The sequence below is a fragment of the Anarrhichthys ocellatus genome, unplaced genomic scaffold, assembly GCF_004355925.1.
Source record: "Anarrhichthys ocellatus isolate YVR2014 unplaced genomic scaffold, GSC_Weel_1.0 scaffold2, whole genome shotgun sequence".
Taxonomy (NCBI): domain Eukaryota; kingdom Metazoa; phylum Chordata; class Actinopteri; order Perciformes; family Anarhichadidae; genus Anarrhichthys; species Anarrhichthys ocellatus.
Window position 1 is genome coordinate 9,226,689 of NW_022280032.1, and position 15,495 is coordinate 9,242,183.

At 43.9% G+C, this 15,495-nt stretch overlaps 1 protein-coding gene across 1 annotated transcript in view; it reads right to left on the minus strand.

Annotated features, from left to right (window-relative positions):
• The window catches only part of smad6b (SMAD family member 6b), a 20,322-nt gene extending 6,392 nt beyond the window's left edge, over nt 1–13,930 (minus strand). The window contains exons 1-3 of the mRNA XM_031864368.1: nt 12,417–13,930; nt 9,860–9,916; nt 9,125–9,202 (exon numbers count right to left, since the gene is read on the minus strand). Of these exons, the coding sequence (XP_031720228.1) occupies nt 9,125–9,202; nt 9,860–9,916; nt 12,417–13,215 (934 nt within the window). The 5' untranslated portion in view covers nt 13,216–13,930. The remainder of the gene's footprint in view (nt 1–9,124; nt 9,203–9,859; nt 9,917–12,416) is intronic.
• Between the last annotated feature and the right edge of the window lie 1,565 nt (nt 13,931–15,495).

Genomic DNA, 15,495 nt, shown 5'->3' on the forward strand with positions numbered 1-15,495 from the left:
GAGAGAGAGAGAGAGAGAGAGAGAGAGAGAGAGAGAGAGAGAGAGAGGGAAAGAGAGGAAGAGATATGTGCTGGGAGAAAACACTGTGGGAGCCGGAGAAACTGAATCCAGTCACCAAGCCGGGCTGGTCACAATGGGAATGCTTTACATTGTCATCCACTTCCTCTCCACTTTCCCTCTGTTTCTGGATGACCCCATGAGGGAGGAAAAGTGCTGTACCCTTGATAGCAGATAACTAACAGAATCCATAAATTAAATCAATAAACAACAGAGGGTGTAAAAAGCACAGGAAGCTAAGGAGGCTAATATGGAGGAGCCGTCTGGGCGCGTGAGTAAGAGACCACTGGTTTGAGGCGAGAAGACTTTTTTTTTTTAAGACGGAAGAAAATGTGCTGCTCATTTCCTCAAAGTTTCCTCCAAAGCTCTGCAATGTGTGAGAGACACAGAACAAGTGATGGTGGTGATGCAAGTGAGGCCTAGGAGAGTCCTCCAGTGCATGTAAAGGCTCTGTGTAAACTGTGGGGAATGTTTGTAAATGTCATATCTACAGGCGGCGTTAAAGGCCAGCGGAGTCTGAGAGAGCACAGAAAGCAAAACACTCAGCGAACATCCTGCTGGGTGGCTGCGCCCTTTCACCTCCTCATACAACCTATCTGTTTGTGTGTGTGTGTGTGTGTGTGGGTGCGTGTGTGCGTGTCAGTGTGTTTGTTTGTGAGTGTGTGAGGGAGGGAGTTTCGAGCCAAGAAGGCTGGAGCGTTTTGAGTAGAGGAGACCCTGCACATTCCTAAACACCCCCCCTCCTCCTCCTCGCTGTGCCTCCTAACTTCCTACTCTGGTTAGGACTGTGGGGGGTGGGGGTGCATCAAGAAGGTTGGTTTATTTCTCCTTTAAGAGTCTCGGTTGGTGAAAAATTCTCACCAAATCACACGTCACATGAGAGAAGTGTTGGCTGTGTGGTCTGACACTTTTACATACATACTTATATTTGATTAATACTTTTCTTCAGAGTCGAAAAAGCAAGATCCTAGACCAAGGGAAGAAACTGACTTTATCTGGCCTATATAGCCAAGCTGTGTCGAAAGCTTGGTTTCAAATGAACAATAACAAGGAACTCTATTATTACGAGTTATATTAGTCTGACTAATTTAAGGCGAAAGGTAGGTTTTGGTTTCCACCGGGCAGGGAGGTGAACCAGCTATAATGGACAGAGTTGCCGTTCAAACAATGGTTTCCTATTGATCGGCCCAGTGGATCAGAGTCTGTGAGGAGAATGTGTTCTGTCAGGATAATGTGGCACCAGAGTTTCTGTTTCAATCACAACACTTGCTGGGCTGTAACTCACACTGCTCCACCGCGGGCATCCAGACACCAGCTCCCCAAACAAAGACAACTGTTTCCCCCCCATCTCCGACAAGTCCGCTCGTTCACAACAAGCAAGACATTCATTAAAAATGCAGGAGTGAACATTTCCAATAATTCACAAACTCCTTCCCTGTCAACATCTGTAAAAAATCTTGAAGCTAAAGGGAATGGCAGGATTTCATTAAGTAAATTATGTGCTGGCAGTCACAGAGAGGGGAAGAGGGGGAAGCTACAGCCAGACCTCTAATCTAAACCGTACCCTGAAATGCGACAGCCTGACTGCACAAACTGAGCCACACAGCAAAGACTTCAGAAATACACACAAATAAAAGATAAGTAAAACACACATTACAAAAGTAAATACAATTTTCTCTGGGGAAGAAAATCAATTACAATTTTCAAATAAGCATGTTTATGACTTGTAATAAACTACTACTGGCAAAACACTTTCTTCCAGAGTGCAACTTGCCTTGTCAAGGTGTGCTTTGTTAACTTTGGAACATGAGGACATACATACTTGGACATGCACAGGAAACAATACCTTGGTTAGAACGGGGCACTAAGCCATTTAAACACTATATTATTAGGGGTGTTTTGCTGGACCATTCACTCAAAATAAAGGTTTTCTGTTCCGATTTAAAGAACTCATCTTTTGGGATCAAGATCAAAGGCTCCAAATGATGTCTATCAAACTTGGCCCCACTTTGAAACGAGGGAGTGGAATGAAGATATAGCCCCAGCAGATCAAGTTCAAGATAAGGAAAGAGAAAAAGAAAATCAAGTCCCTGCCTCTCAGTTTGAACGTGTGCAACAAAGAGAGAAATGAACAGGCCTTGATACACTGGGAGTTTACTGCTCAACACATCAACAATGAGCACCTATCCTTTCTCTCCGGCTGTAAAAGGTTTGTGTAGAGATGTCGGATGACATGGGCCCCTACAGTTAATCCACACACAGCATTCTGGAGGCTCAAAGAATGCGCTGGCTATTCTGAGTTTTAAAAACACTGACAGCCATAGGTTCAGGCACAACTGTCAATGCTCCTCTGGGGAGGAAGGAAAAAAAAAAATCTTAAATCTATTTTCGCCAGCAATCAGACCACAGGCCTAAATCATAGCTGGCCAAGGCCAGTATCTGGATTTATAATTGTGGGTAAAATGGTCAGAAAATAAAAACAGCGTCCACAACTGGCACCTCCTTCACCACTGCTTGCCAGGCGTTGCAAGGCTAGCACATTTACAGTGGCCAGCTCAAATGGAGTATTGTTCCCCCTCTCAGCCTTGAGAGGAGGCACACTAAAACACTAAACTAACAGTTGGACATTCCATACATTTTTAATGGCATTGCACGCTCTTTATTTGTTGCTGTAACCCTTTGCCCTGAGCTGAATGAATGGAGCTATTGGTGGAGGCGTGTGCTGCGCTGCGGTGTGAAGGAAGAGAAGATGGTAACAGCAGCACTCCCTGAGCACACGACAAGATTAGCTCACTCACTTTGTTTGCCAAGGTAGAATATGGGGCACAAATTATAGCCTGAGCACACCTCCTGTTATTTCTACAGACAGCAATTTCTATCTGTGTGGTAAGCCCTGAAATCAAACATAGTCCATCTTATCCTGAGCACAGTACACTCTGCAAATTCAAATGACAAGCGCAGCACTGTGAGCTTAGACTCATAGTTGTGTATAAGGCTTTAGATTTATCTTTATCTGTGAGCCCTTCAGAAGTTAGTCAAACACCCAGCAGCACTGGCACCACTCTGGCTTGCCAGGCCGAGACAGATAAATATTAAGCCCAGCAGGCAAGTTTCTGTTGACATGTAAGGGGTTTCAGGCCTCTCCAAGGACTGCTTTAGATTAGCATGGCTTTCACTCTGCACATAGAGGTCACATTACCTCACCACGTCTAGGAACTGTGTTGCCAGTTCTGACTGAAAATCCACTCTTAGAGCAAATTTTGTGTGACGAAACCCCAACACAATGACAACTACAACACCCACCCTCCATCTATGTGACAATTTAGAATGATAAACCTGGAAAACACAAAGTAAAAGATCTTAATCAAATGGCCAGAAAATCTTGTTGCAATCTGACAGATGGGAAACAAACTAATGCAATCACACAAATACAAACACGCAACACCCTTCTATACACATCAACAAACGTGTTATATTAGTGAGCCAATAGTTCATCTAGAACTTAGAGGAATCTGAGGATCATCAATGTCATAACCCCCAAGAAAACAAGTTGAAATGGATTTCTGACCCACCACGGTCTAACAATGCTGAGAAAAGGAAAATGAAAAATGGCCTTATCGCACTTATCAATGGCTCTTTTTCTATGTGTATGTGTGTTACGTAAGGGGAAATGGAAGTCAACCTCCCAGGACAGGAACGGATACTTGAGACGGGGACTGAAGGTACAGGCCCTACACTACTACAGAGAGAATAGAGCACAAGACCCTTCAGGATGTATAGCTACAACCCTCCACCCCCAGTTTAAAAATGGACTCTGCGAACTGGACATGACGAATGGGTGAGAAGAGCCCCCTTATGCCCCCCCCCCCCGAGATGCTGGCCTGCTCTTCAACATTCCTCAGTCTCCCCCTGTCAAAGGGGCAATTCACCGCCCTGCATTGCTACAAAACCCAGGCAGCTTTTTTAAAACAGGATGTTTGTCTGAGGCCTCCTTCCCCTCAAATAAACAATCCGCAAAACCTGATTTCGGGAGGCAGGGTGGAAGCACTCGAGTCACATTATTTCCACATCCCGTATCCTGGAGCATTGGGGCTCCTGAGGGAGTGTGGGCGGCCAGGCGCTGGGAAGGCTCAGGGCTGCGGTGGAAACCTGAGGCCATGTGCCAGGCGGCAGGGGGAGATGAGCCCGGGCTGCTTCACTCTGGGGTCTGTGGGACTGAGCAGGGGGATCATGCCTCGAGGTGGGGAGGGGGACATTGCTAACATGCTGATGCAGTTGTCACTCCATCAGGCCATACCTCTGTCTGAGCAGTGCAGAGTCAGTGTACTGCTGCTACATAAAGAGAGAGCTAGATGTCTGCACAGCGGGAAACGAATACTATATATACAAAACACACTACATTTTAAGGAGCGCGGCGACATATATTAGCGTTCAATTGAATATGTTAATTCCAGAGCTATAAATGAAGCATTTGGCTGTGGATCTAGGTGTGCTGTAAATGATGTCACCTACATTATGTCCCCCAGCATCATATAAGCACAGGGGAGAAAAAATAGAGCCCAACTTAAAAGAGCCATCAATAAAATGCGAAGAAAACTTCAATGAACAGAATAGATGATCTAATGCGGAAAAACATGAGACAATTCAGAGCAAATGAAATGGTAGATGGGACTTGCATTTATACAGCGCCTTTCTAGTCGTCCGACCACTCAAAGTGCTTTACACTGCATGTCAACATTCACACACACATTCATACACTGATGGCAGAGGCAGCCACACAAGATCCCACTTGTTCATCAGGATCTAAACTAATTCACATTCACACAGATGGCACACCTTTCTGGCGCAATTTGGGGTTCAGTATCTTGCCCAAGGACACTTCGACATGCGGACCGGTGTAACCGTTGATCTTCCGATTGGAGCAGGACCCTCTAACCCACAGTCAAATTAGAGGTGCAATTTATCCCAAATGTTTACAAATGCATACAGTTGATATTCTTTGTAATTGGATCCCAGCAGAAGTGGAATCATATGCCTTCAAAGTCAGATCAACTAGGACAGGTCCAGTCTAATCTACTTTAATCAAGAGAAGCATTGCGTGCCTTGATTAGACTGTCTTATTATTCCATGCATTTCCGCTGTCTCTGACACAGACAGAGTGAAGAGTTTGATACTAAGGGCCTCTTCCTGACACAGACGGGCAGGCTGTGATTAGTATTGACTGCACGATTTAATTAGCTTTGCTCCTGCGTGTGAATGTATGTCAGTATGCCTCTGCACTTAAATGAGGAAGAAACGAAGACTTAATATATAAACAGAAGCTTTACAAATGCGTTTTCGCGGTCCCAGCACCTCCGCATTGTACACTGTAATTTCCTTGAGCAATCTGTTGCGTGACTCACGTGAGGCCCTTCCCATCTATTTACTGAATGCCTTGTTCTGCCTAGAAGAATCAGTCAATACCAGAGGGGACCTGACACAGTGCCTGTCTGCAGACGAGACATCCAGGGAGACAGCGCCGGCCTTTCCTGCCGAGACTGACCGGCAGACGGAGGAGGGCACTGTGGGATTACTGTGTGGGAACCCTGACTACCTGCTGATGCCCTCTTCCCTCCAGTAAGCGCAACAGCAGTCTGTGCTATCCACGTCTAACAACTTTCAATCTTTCCGCTCCTCCGGTCCAACTTTTCCTCTCCTCTCAGGAAGAAGAAGAAAAAAAAAAAGAAGAGGAAAATAAAATAAAAGTACGACGACTCAGGTCACTCTGCGGGTCTTTTGGTCACCTGACCCAGCAAATCTGAGGGAGCCCCTCCATCTACATTGGTGATCTCAACTTACACCAACAGGAGTGTGTACACACAGTGTTATGCTGACAAATTCCACTGGGTTGATTGAGGACACAACCTCTAATGACTGAAGAATGTAGATAAACTGGCGCCGTGATCTTACAGCAGTCTAAACCTGGCAAAGAGGGAAGGCCTGCGTCATCCATTGTACATTACACTTTGGTAATATGATAATCACTACACACAGTGACACTTATTGTTCTTTAAATGACCATATCCTCAATGACAGAAATTCTTAAGTAGCAATGCAAAGACATCTTGGCATACCTCCTCACATTGAGAACAGCATTACAACGAAGAAGTGACAGACATGAAGAGCCCCTAATGTCAGAGACAATGTGACTGACATAATAGTTTCAATGTGTAGGGGAGAAACACCCCCTCAGACAGTCATAGAGGAAGCAATGAGACCCGCTTCAAAGGGCTTCACTCTGAGGTCCACACAACAAGGCCCAGGCGGTGAGGAAACAGGTGTGGGGGCAGACTGGGAGGGTAGCACCAGCAAAGGCACATTCCCTCACACACACAGTGCTAAGGTATACAAGCTGGGTACGCACATGACGTAAAGAGATGTCACAGAGCGCCTGCTGGGGCTGTCTCTCCCTCTCACAGCCATGTTTAAATAAGACACTGTGAATAGTTCAAATGTCTATGACCACACAGTAACTGGAGGTGTGACACTAAGAGTAATATAATAATGTGCACATGGGGAAGCTGGGAAAATGTAAGAACATTTTAGCATTTTAACAACTGCAAGAATCAGCCAGAGAGAAATGTATCTGCAGTTAAATGCAACTCCAACACTAATGTGTACATATAGTGTATCGATATAAATAATCTAAAGCGGGGGGAGAATTACTTTTCGAATTCCACTGAATACATTTATTATGTTGATGGATATGGAAGAACGAGCTTATCTACCAAAACAACCAGTTCTGATCCGTTTCTCAGCCTTTTTGAGATGCAGAAGAATGTTCAGTGGGTATTTCTTTGGCCCCGGGTTGTAAAGTGCCGTTGATTATTTGACTACACCCCACACATCCACCAAGTGCCCCCCAGACTTGCTTTTTAAGAGGTTTACTTGTTCCTGCCTGAGGGGTGGAGTCTGGATCCCATACAACTCTGGTTACAAACAGACACTCTCTCTACCCGAGCTGCAGGGGGATTCACAGAGAAAGTCATCTCCAGGTCAACACAGGATAACTTGACAATATGCATTACATGCCTTCGTGTTACAGCAGAACTAAGTGGGCTGTATGAGAAGGCCTTCAGGCTCTTGGTCTTATGATGGAATAAGCTACATAGTGGAAGATCTGTTTCACTGACAAGATGCTGATGGTTTGTTTCACTCAACAAGGACACTCTTTTGTATCTAAAAATAAAGAACAACCATACGGTCCAAATGCAACATGATCAGAGACAAACTGGCGACACGATTCAGCTCACAGCACCAGCAGAGCACTGGTCATTCTGCTGCCCAAGTCCAAGTTGCGGAGTGTGTCCCAGCCAATGCAGCGTGATCCGGCCTGGCCTTCACAAGCAGCGACACAGTTGGAAGAAACCAAAGCCTAGCATGTCTAGATCCTCCCTCCTCACCACAGTCTCTGAGGAATTGTGGTGCGCGCTCTGACAAGCCCCTCATTTGTTGACTCAGGGAGTGTCGCCGGGCCATGCTGAGGTGGTGACAGCATGTGTACCGGGGAGGAGGGGGGCCCTTGCTGACTGAATACTTTACTGCCAGGTAGCCATGTCAACTGCTCAGTGTCCAGGCCTCTGAGCCATGGCAGAACCTTTAACAGGAAATGTTGTTCCAAAATGAGGGCTCTGACTCCCCATCTACATGACACTGTACATGTTGGCTACGGAACCTAGCATGAAGGGGGAGGCATGCTTACTCTATGCCATGAGAAAGGAGTGTTTCATTTCAAATCAGAGGACAGGACTGTTTCTACTCGCTTCCTTTGGTGTGGCCCCATTCACAGGAGAAACTCCATTTAAACCCACCCCTCCCTGCAGCCCACTTACAGCCAGGCTTGGTAGAGTTGTATGTGTGAGTGTATGCGCACACGCATGTGCACAACTACGTGTGCTTGTGTGTGTTTCTGAGTGAGCTTGGATCTTATTACAGTTTGATCCCACTCAAATATTTCTGAAAGAAAAACAGAGGAGAGGGGAGGCCAGCTCTGTGGCCAACGCACACGCCCCGCTGAACCTCTGCACCACTTACAATGAAACCTTTATCTTTAAAGCACCGACTGTTTGTAATGGCCCTTAATGAGAAGGAATAAAGTGCAACATCAAAATGAAATTACCTTCTTGAGCTTGCATATTCATCCAGTTACACTCAAAAGCTATGCAGAGTAGAGTACTGAACTGTACAATCTGAAAGAAGTATACCTCCTTTGACTGTAAAAAAAACAACTAATCCCATTTTAGGACAATGCAGCACTGAACAAAGTCATGGTAGCTCTGTGATATAGTCGTGTGCTAATATGTTGATTCATAGATTGTATTATTTAGTTTTAAAGCAATATGCACAGACATGCAAGACACTTATCTCTTATTTACAAATGAACATCTGTCTTATGAGCTTTATTGCTCAATCTATCAACTTAAATCATAGTTCAGGGAAAAAGGAAAGCCCCTAATCCATGCACTAATGATCTTTAGCACGTGGGTGATTTCGTCATCAAACACGTCTTTTCATCAAACATGGTGCTAAACTTAATATTTTCACATGACAAAGTGAAAGCTCTTTTTTGAGTAATGCTTCTTTAGAAAGTCACACTGTATTTAAGATAGTTATTGAGTCACTATAATGGCCCTTCTACTTCAAACAGCTGTTCACACATATATCCAAAATCAGGTGAAAACATAATGAAGTTGAGTTCATATTTACTTTAGTACCTACTACATGTCCATACTCACTTCTACGTACTGTATGTCAAACCACACTTCTGCTGCAAACAGCATTTGACCACCAGAAGCTATACAGTATGTCTACTGTGCCAACCAAACAATAAATGCCCCCTTCTCTTACACAATGTACATCACAACAGAAAAACACTTGAGCTTCATTTACTAATTACTTCAGTATTCACAGAGTGGCTCCTCTGGGATGACAAACTTCTGTTAGTTATTTATTTCTAAAATAAGGACAAGACATTTCGGACATAAACTCCTTATTTGGAGAGCGGTGACAGTTGGAGAAACACACCCACCTGAGAATTCCCCAGGTGTGATATTTGGTGAGCTGGCTGCCTCCGTTTCAGTGTAAGACAATGTGGAGTCTGACAGATCTGCGGGGACACAAAACAGAAATTATTCATCTGCAACTAGTCTGATCTGTCACTAACCATCAGCACAAGAGGATTAATTGCTACCTCTTCATTTCAACGAGAAAATGTTTCTTATTTTGCATCAAATTCAAACAATTAGCACCATGTGGGGCTAATCCCATAGTGGATAACCTGGCAACTTCACTAACAGGCCTTTACCTGATGACATCCCCCTCGACCAGAAACCTCAGCTGTAGTTCAGCTTGCAGGCCCAGCTAGCTGCCAGGCTCCAAAGTCCCAGCAGCCCCCAGTACATACTACCCACACCATGCAACCCAGCTCTGGCTGGCATGCTGACATCATGCCACATGCTGGCCTAGGTCTCATCTCAAAGCTGCCATGCAGTTTGCCAGTAACTGTACCCAATTAGAGCCATTAACATTTTCCACATTGCTTTATTTCTTTTTCTTTCTGTTAAACCAGAGCATGAACAAAAGACTGTCTGTGCCCTTTGCAGGCCCTTAAGATCTGTAATTATGAATGAAAAACACAATAAATCAAGTCATTACAGTTTTACAACTATCCGGTTACAAGTCATAACACAGAGGATCAATGTTAACAGCAGAATTCTGACAAAACAATGAGGATGAAACATAAAGCGCCAGGTGTGTCACTCACCCAGTGGCTTGTGTTCTTCATTAGGGGAAAGCCTCGAATAAGGAGGTGGGGGTGACTCTGTAACACAAAACAATTCAAGTCAATAAGCTAACAAGAGGAAGAAATACTGTTTATAAGAAAGAAAGAATCTAAAACTCACTAAGCATAAGAAAGTCATATTTGAGCATTTCAAACTTAAAGGAACTGTTTGGGGGTCTAAAGAGAGATTTTATTAAGCACTGTTTACATACTTTGACTAATAAACTGTAAAAATGAATTGTGTGTTGACAAGTTCCTCTGATGCAAAGCGGCTGACAAAGCTGGTTAGTGAAATAACTGTAAACACCGTGTAACAGATCCTTATCTATTGAATGTTTCATATTACAACTATTGAAGCATTTTCACTTCCTTTTGAAGCTCTTACAGCTTTGTGTCTGCACTACAGACAAGGTCATTAAAAAGCTAATAAAGCCAACAGAATACTATGTTTTTTTTTCTTTTATTTAAGCATGTTTTATTTAACTGAAGCAGTCGTCACAACAACTTTTAATTAGTAGTTTGATGAATCAGAGTACATTTCTGCTTTTGAACTTAACACTGTGTCCCTTGATTTAATCCAATAAAAAGAGGAGAAATGAAGTGAATAACTGGCAGAAGAAGGAAAGCACAAAGGAAAGAAAACTTTGTGAGCACACTGTGACCTCGCCTACAGAGAAAAGGGGAAGGAGAAAAGCATAATAGCAGCGGGTCCTTTAAGAGTGGCGGCAGTAATTGCTGGGATCTGAACTCAGTCACTCAGATACACAGCTAGTCAGTCTGGCGCCAGTAGTATGCAAACTGTATATTATCACCACTCCTTCACCTAAATAGCATGAGGGGACCTCCTTAGGACAAAAGGGCTTTTAGTGCGCAACTTGAAACTGATCTCATTTGAAAAGTGTAATGCTTTGCAAAATAAAAGGAAAAGTTTTTGTCCACTTCAATCCAAGCTCTCTGCAACACATTATACATTGTTTTATTCTTTAAAAATTCTTACATAAGACCATAACAGAAGTAGTCTATTTTAAATCACTCCAAAAATCAAACCCAAGTAGATTTAACAGTGTTGTCAAATACTTCAGCACGACTTGTTTTTAAGCATTGACTTGTGTTTTACAAATGATTAAAATGTGTTTAAACTAAAACACATTTCATGTATTGAATGTTAGTCTCACATAATTCCATATCTCTTGCAAACAATGTAAAAACCACTGATTACGGTCTTGGTTCAAAGCCCCCCTTCTTGAATAGCATGAAAGAAATACCAGCTCTATCGGCCCACGCTTGAGCGCATGTGAGATATGTCTACTATGAGCCTTGGTCCCAATATGGGGTATGTGCCCCTCTCCCTCTCTGGAGTCAGTGGGGTCGAGTGGCCTAGCGTTTAAGGTTTGCCAAATCACAAGCTTGCCCCCCTGCCAAACCTGAATCTGTTTAATATAGGTCAGGGAAGTTCTGCCATAGATAGCTCATTGATTGTGAAGCTTAATCCTTGACCACAACAACTGATCTCAGCCACTAGGTCCAAACCTCTGATTGAGTCTTTACTGTCATGTCATACACTGTTGATAGTTCAGCCTATTACCTGGCAACAGCCCTGCAAGAAGCAGAGGTAAGAACCGAAAACTGCTGTAGTGGCAATTCCACTGAGGTATTCAGACGCACTGAAGATGTCACGTACTTTATGTTATCATGGAATTCATTAAAGACTTAATGCTAGAATAGCCATAAGGACAGCAGCAGTACTAACAGTATCCTTCATCGAAAAGCCCAGATGTTGTTGGCTAGTATGAGCGATGCTCTGGTGTACACCAAGCTGTTTATATACAACTTTCCAGGCAACTCAAATCTTTTAAAAGTGACCAACATATTAAAACAAATCAATATTTTGCACGTGTTTTGGTATTTTTGCTGAATATACTAAACTTAATCACGATAACCTCAGAATAGCATAACAATAACATTCAAACTGGCATACAAGTAGACTCTCACATTTATGTTGCATTAAATGTGCCTCAGCTCTAAAGGATTTTATTATTGTTCACTTTGCTATTAGGATGACTTGAGTAATAATGAACTATTTAATCAAACGGCCAGCCTTTCTCTATCTCTCAGTATGAAAGTAAGCCTAACAATGCCACACAAATAAAACATGGTGATAGGGAAATATTTTCTGAGCCTATTTCAAGGCCCTTAACAGTTTTACGATCTTGCAAAGTTAATTTCTGCTTTCAATATGACCTTTTTAGTTCTCTTTATAGTAATTTGGCAAATGGACAAAATAGGCCTCACTGTTATGTCTCTGCAGCATTTACTTGTAGGTTTATAGAACATAGGAATGTCCACAAGTAAAGATGGTAGTCTACAAAACTGTGGCTAAAGACAGGGAAGTCAAAGACAAACTAAGGAGAAACAAACAACATGGACCCAGATGCCTTCATGGACTACCTGGTGACTTTACACCCCCAGAGGCAGCATCTGGCTAGGCCTGTGTGGTGCTACATACAGACAGTGTATGTGTCCTGGCAGATGCCCTTACCTGGCCCACAGAGCCGGCTGTAGTGATAGGGGTTGCAGCATACTGCCGGACTGTCCGGAGCCCCAAAGCTCTTACACTCACAGAGCGGTTTGAGCTGGGCAGGGTGCTGGAGGTCGGACCAGCGGTACAGTTTACACACGAGCAGCTGTGGGGATGCCACATGGCCGCCCAACCTCAGCTCTGTCCGGGGAATCATAACACAGTCGCTCGGCATCCCTCCTCTGGACTCCACCGCCTCTAGTAAGGTATCCAGCGCTCTTTCTTTTAGCCGTTTTAAAAGAGAGTATGTGGCCGATTTCAGTTCTTGCTCCAACACCGAGCGTGGCATCGCCTCCTGCGCCTCAGGAGAGCGGCTATCCCGTGGTCCAAGGTTCCGCAACACGAAGTGACACGACCCCGGATCCGCGGTACCCTGAGCCGTCTCCGGACCCCTGAACTTGGAGTGGTCCCGGTCTTTAAATAAGCAGCACGTTACTGTCCTGCATTCTCTGTCCTGTATGGAGCGGGGGCTCCCCTGCTCCTGGACGCACACTGCACCCCCATCTTGGTCCGACGTGACCCCCAAGCCGCTGCTCTCCACGGGGCTCCGGGTGCACACACCCCCTATGTCCCCTGCAAGAGACCCGCTAGGGGTCATCGGTGCGAGCTCCCTTTTGGGAATCTTCTCTGGGTTGTTTCCGAACAGATCGTCCCGACAGCCCTCACTAGTTTTGCCATTTCCATCTTCCCCTTCGTTATCTGGGATCAAACGGCTTCTCCAGAGTCGCCGCACAAGACCTGAGCGTTTCGTCCTGAACATACGACAACTTGAAAATCTATATGAGGGGTTTTATTCTTGTACGGATATCCGAATATCACAGATACTTCTACGGTCGTTGCAAAACATTAATGTCTGTGAAATGCCGTGCAACGCATGCACAGCCAATTGACGAGCATTTGTGGCAAAACCGCAACATTAGAGGGAAGGCTATTTTGTTGCATTTACAACAGCAGAATCGCGCAATAAATGCACTGCAGCATTCCGATCAAAATGCATTCATTTAGCCGAATGTGCTGCAAATGACCAAGCGGGTGAAATTGTGATTTATTATCCAGGATCGCTGCGGAATTGATTGTTTATGTGTTTGTTACGAACGAATGAAAAATGTAGAATACATAATAACATAACATAATATACTTGGAAGCATAATCCAAAGCCAGAAGCCTTCAACGAAAGACGGGAACTCGCTGCCTGAAACAGTTTCGGACTTTTAACAAGCTCAGATCTACTTTCTACACCGGCACGAAGGGCATGAGGTGTTTCGAGGCGATTTAATCCCAAGAAAAATGCACTACAAATCAGGATCCGTGTCGTCTTCTTGTCAGGGGACTTCTTAATTTTTTTTTTTTTTTTTTGTTACAATCCCAACAAAATATCCTCGCGAGTAGAAATTACATGAAGAGTAACAATCCGGGGCTGAATCGCGCTTCTGCTTCTCTACTCGGATCTAAACCAAACTGCAGCCCAGGTCTCTTTCTTTCTCCCTGTTTCTCTCTCTTTTTCTTTTTTCCCCCCCGCTTCCTCACACACACACACACACACACACACACACACACACACGTACACGCACACACACACACACACACGTACACGCACACACACACGGGGCCCCCGAGGAGAGCGATGGAGCCATTGGCTGACTACCATCATGTGCTAGTCTAGACACTTTGGCGGCTGTGAGCTGCACTGATTGTTGCGCAAACAAGGTTTCAAGTTTCTTAACTCTTAAAGGCGAAACACCCACCTCTAGTTTTTAAGTTAAAGTTACGAAAACTTATTTAGATCTGCGCTGCCGGCAGGATGTGATTGTTATGAGCAGGAAAAAAAAGTAACTAAGGAACTTTCATGAACTGAGTGGTGTTTTTTTTATTTATTTCCCCACTAAAAAAAAATCACAGTTCATTTGTATTTTTTAATGGGGATACAGGAACATGGGCATCGATGGTAAATTTCATGATATGGACATGCATCAAATTAGATTTTGGATTTTTTTTTTTAAATGAGGATTATGAATGGTAAAGACAAAGCGAGAACAAAACAAGACGTTGAGTGGCCCATAAGGACATCCTGCCAGTCATCAGCCCCCCCTCATTTAAAACAAAAAACTAAAATGTTAAGATGCACTGAATTCATTGACAGGGGTCTCAAACTGAAACTATAAAGTAAAACACTGTGGTGACACCTTTACAACACCAGGAAGACAATGAAAATATCACTAACATGTAAAGTAAATTCCAAATAAGGAATCAGATGAATAAAGTGATTTTAATTTGTGCGAGGCCAACATTTAAGTTATACAAAGGGAATAAACCTCTACTCATGTAAAAAAGCCAAGAGAATCGTGTCAAGATATTAGCTTGTAAACATTTGCGATGCAGTTGCGTTAATTGAGTTTGAAATATCTGATCGACATTTTTGAAAATACAACAAAGAAATGTATTAAATGGGACATTTTACTGTAAAAATACACTTGTCAGTTCTCTTTGTTGGACAAAGTAATGGAGACACTACCTCCCAATTATCTCAAACATATATTTGGCACTCATCTTAATATCGGTCCGATTGATTTATCAGTTGGGCACTACTGAGAACCTCCCAAGTGTTGCACGCTCCCGAGGAAGCTGATTGCAATCATGTGAATAGAAGCTGCTGGCAACAACATACTGCACATATATTAAGGTGGTAGCGTGAGTATTTACATCATATGTAACCGCTTATCCTTTTCAGGGTGACGGGGGGGCTGGAGACGACCAGCTGAATTTGGGCAAGAGGCAGGGTACACCCTGGACAATCACAGGGCTGACACATAGAGACAGACAACCACACGTACATTCATAAATGGGCGATTTGGAGTCAACAATTCACCCAACCTGCATGTCTTCTGACTGTGGGAGGAAGCTGGAGAACCTGGAGAGAACCCACAGTAGAGAACATGCAAACACAGAAGGGCCCAATCCTCTGGCTGTGAGGCGAAAGAGCTGACTACTGTACCACCTGTATTTACATCCGCAGGTAACAAAGTACTGCTGACAAGGACTG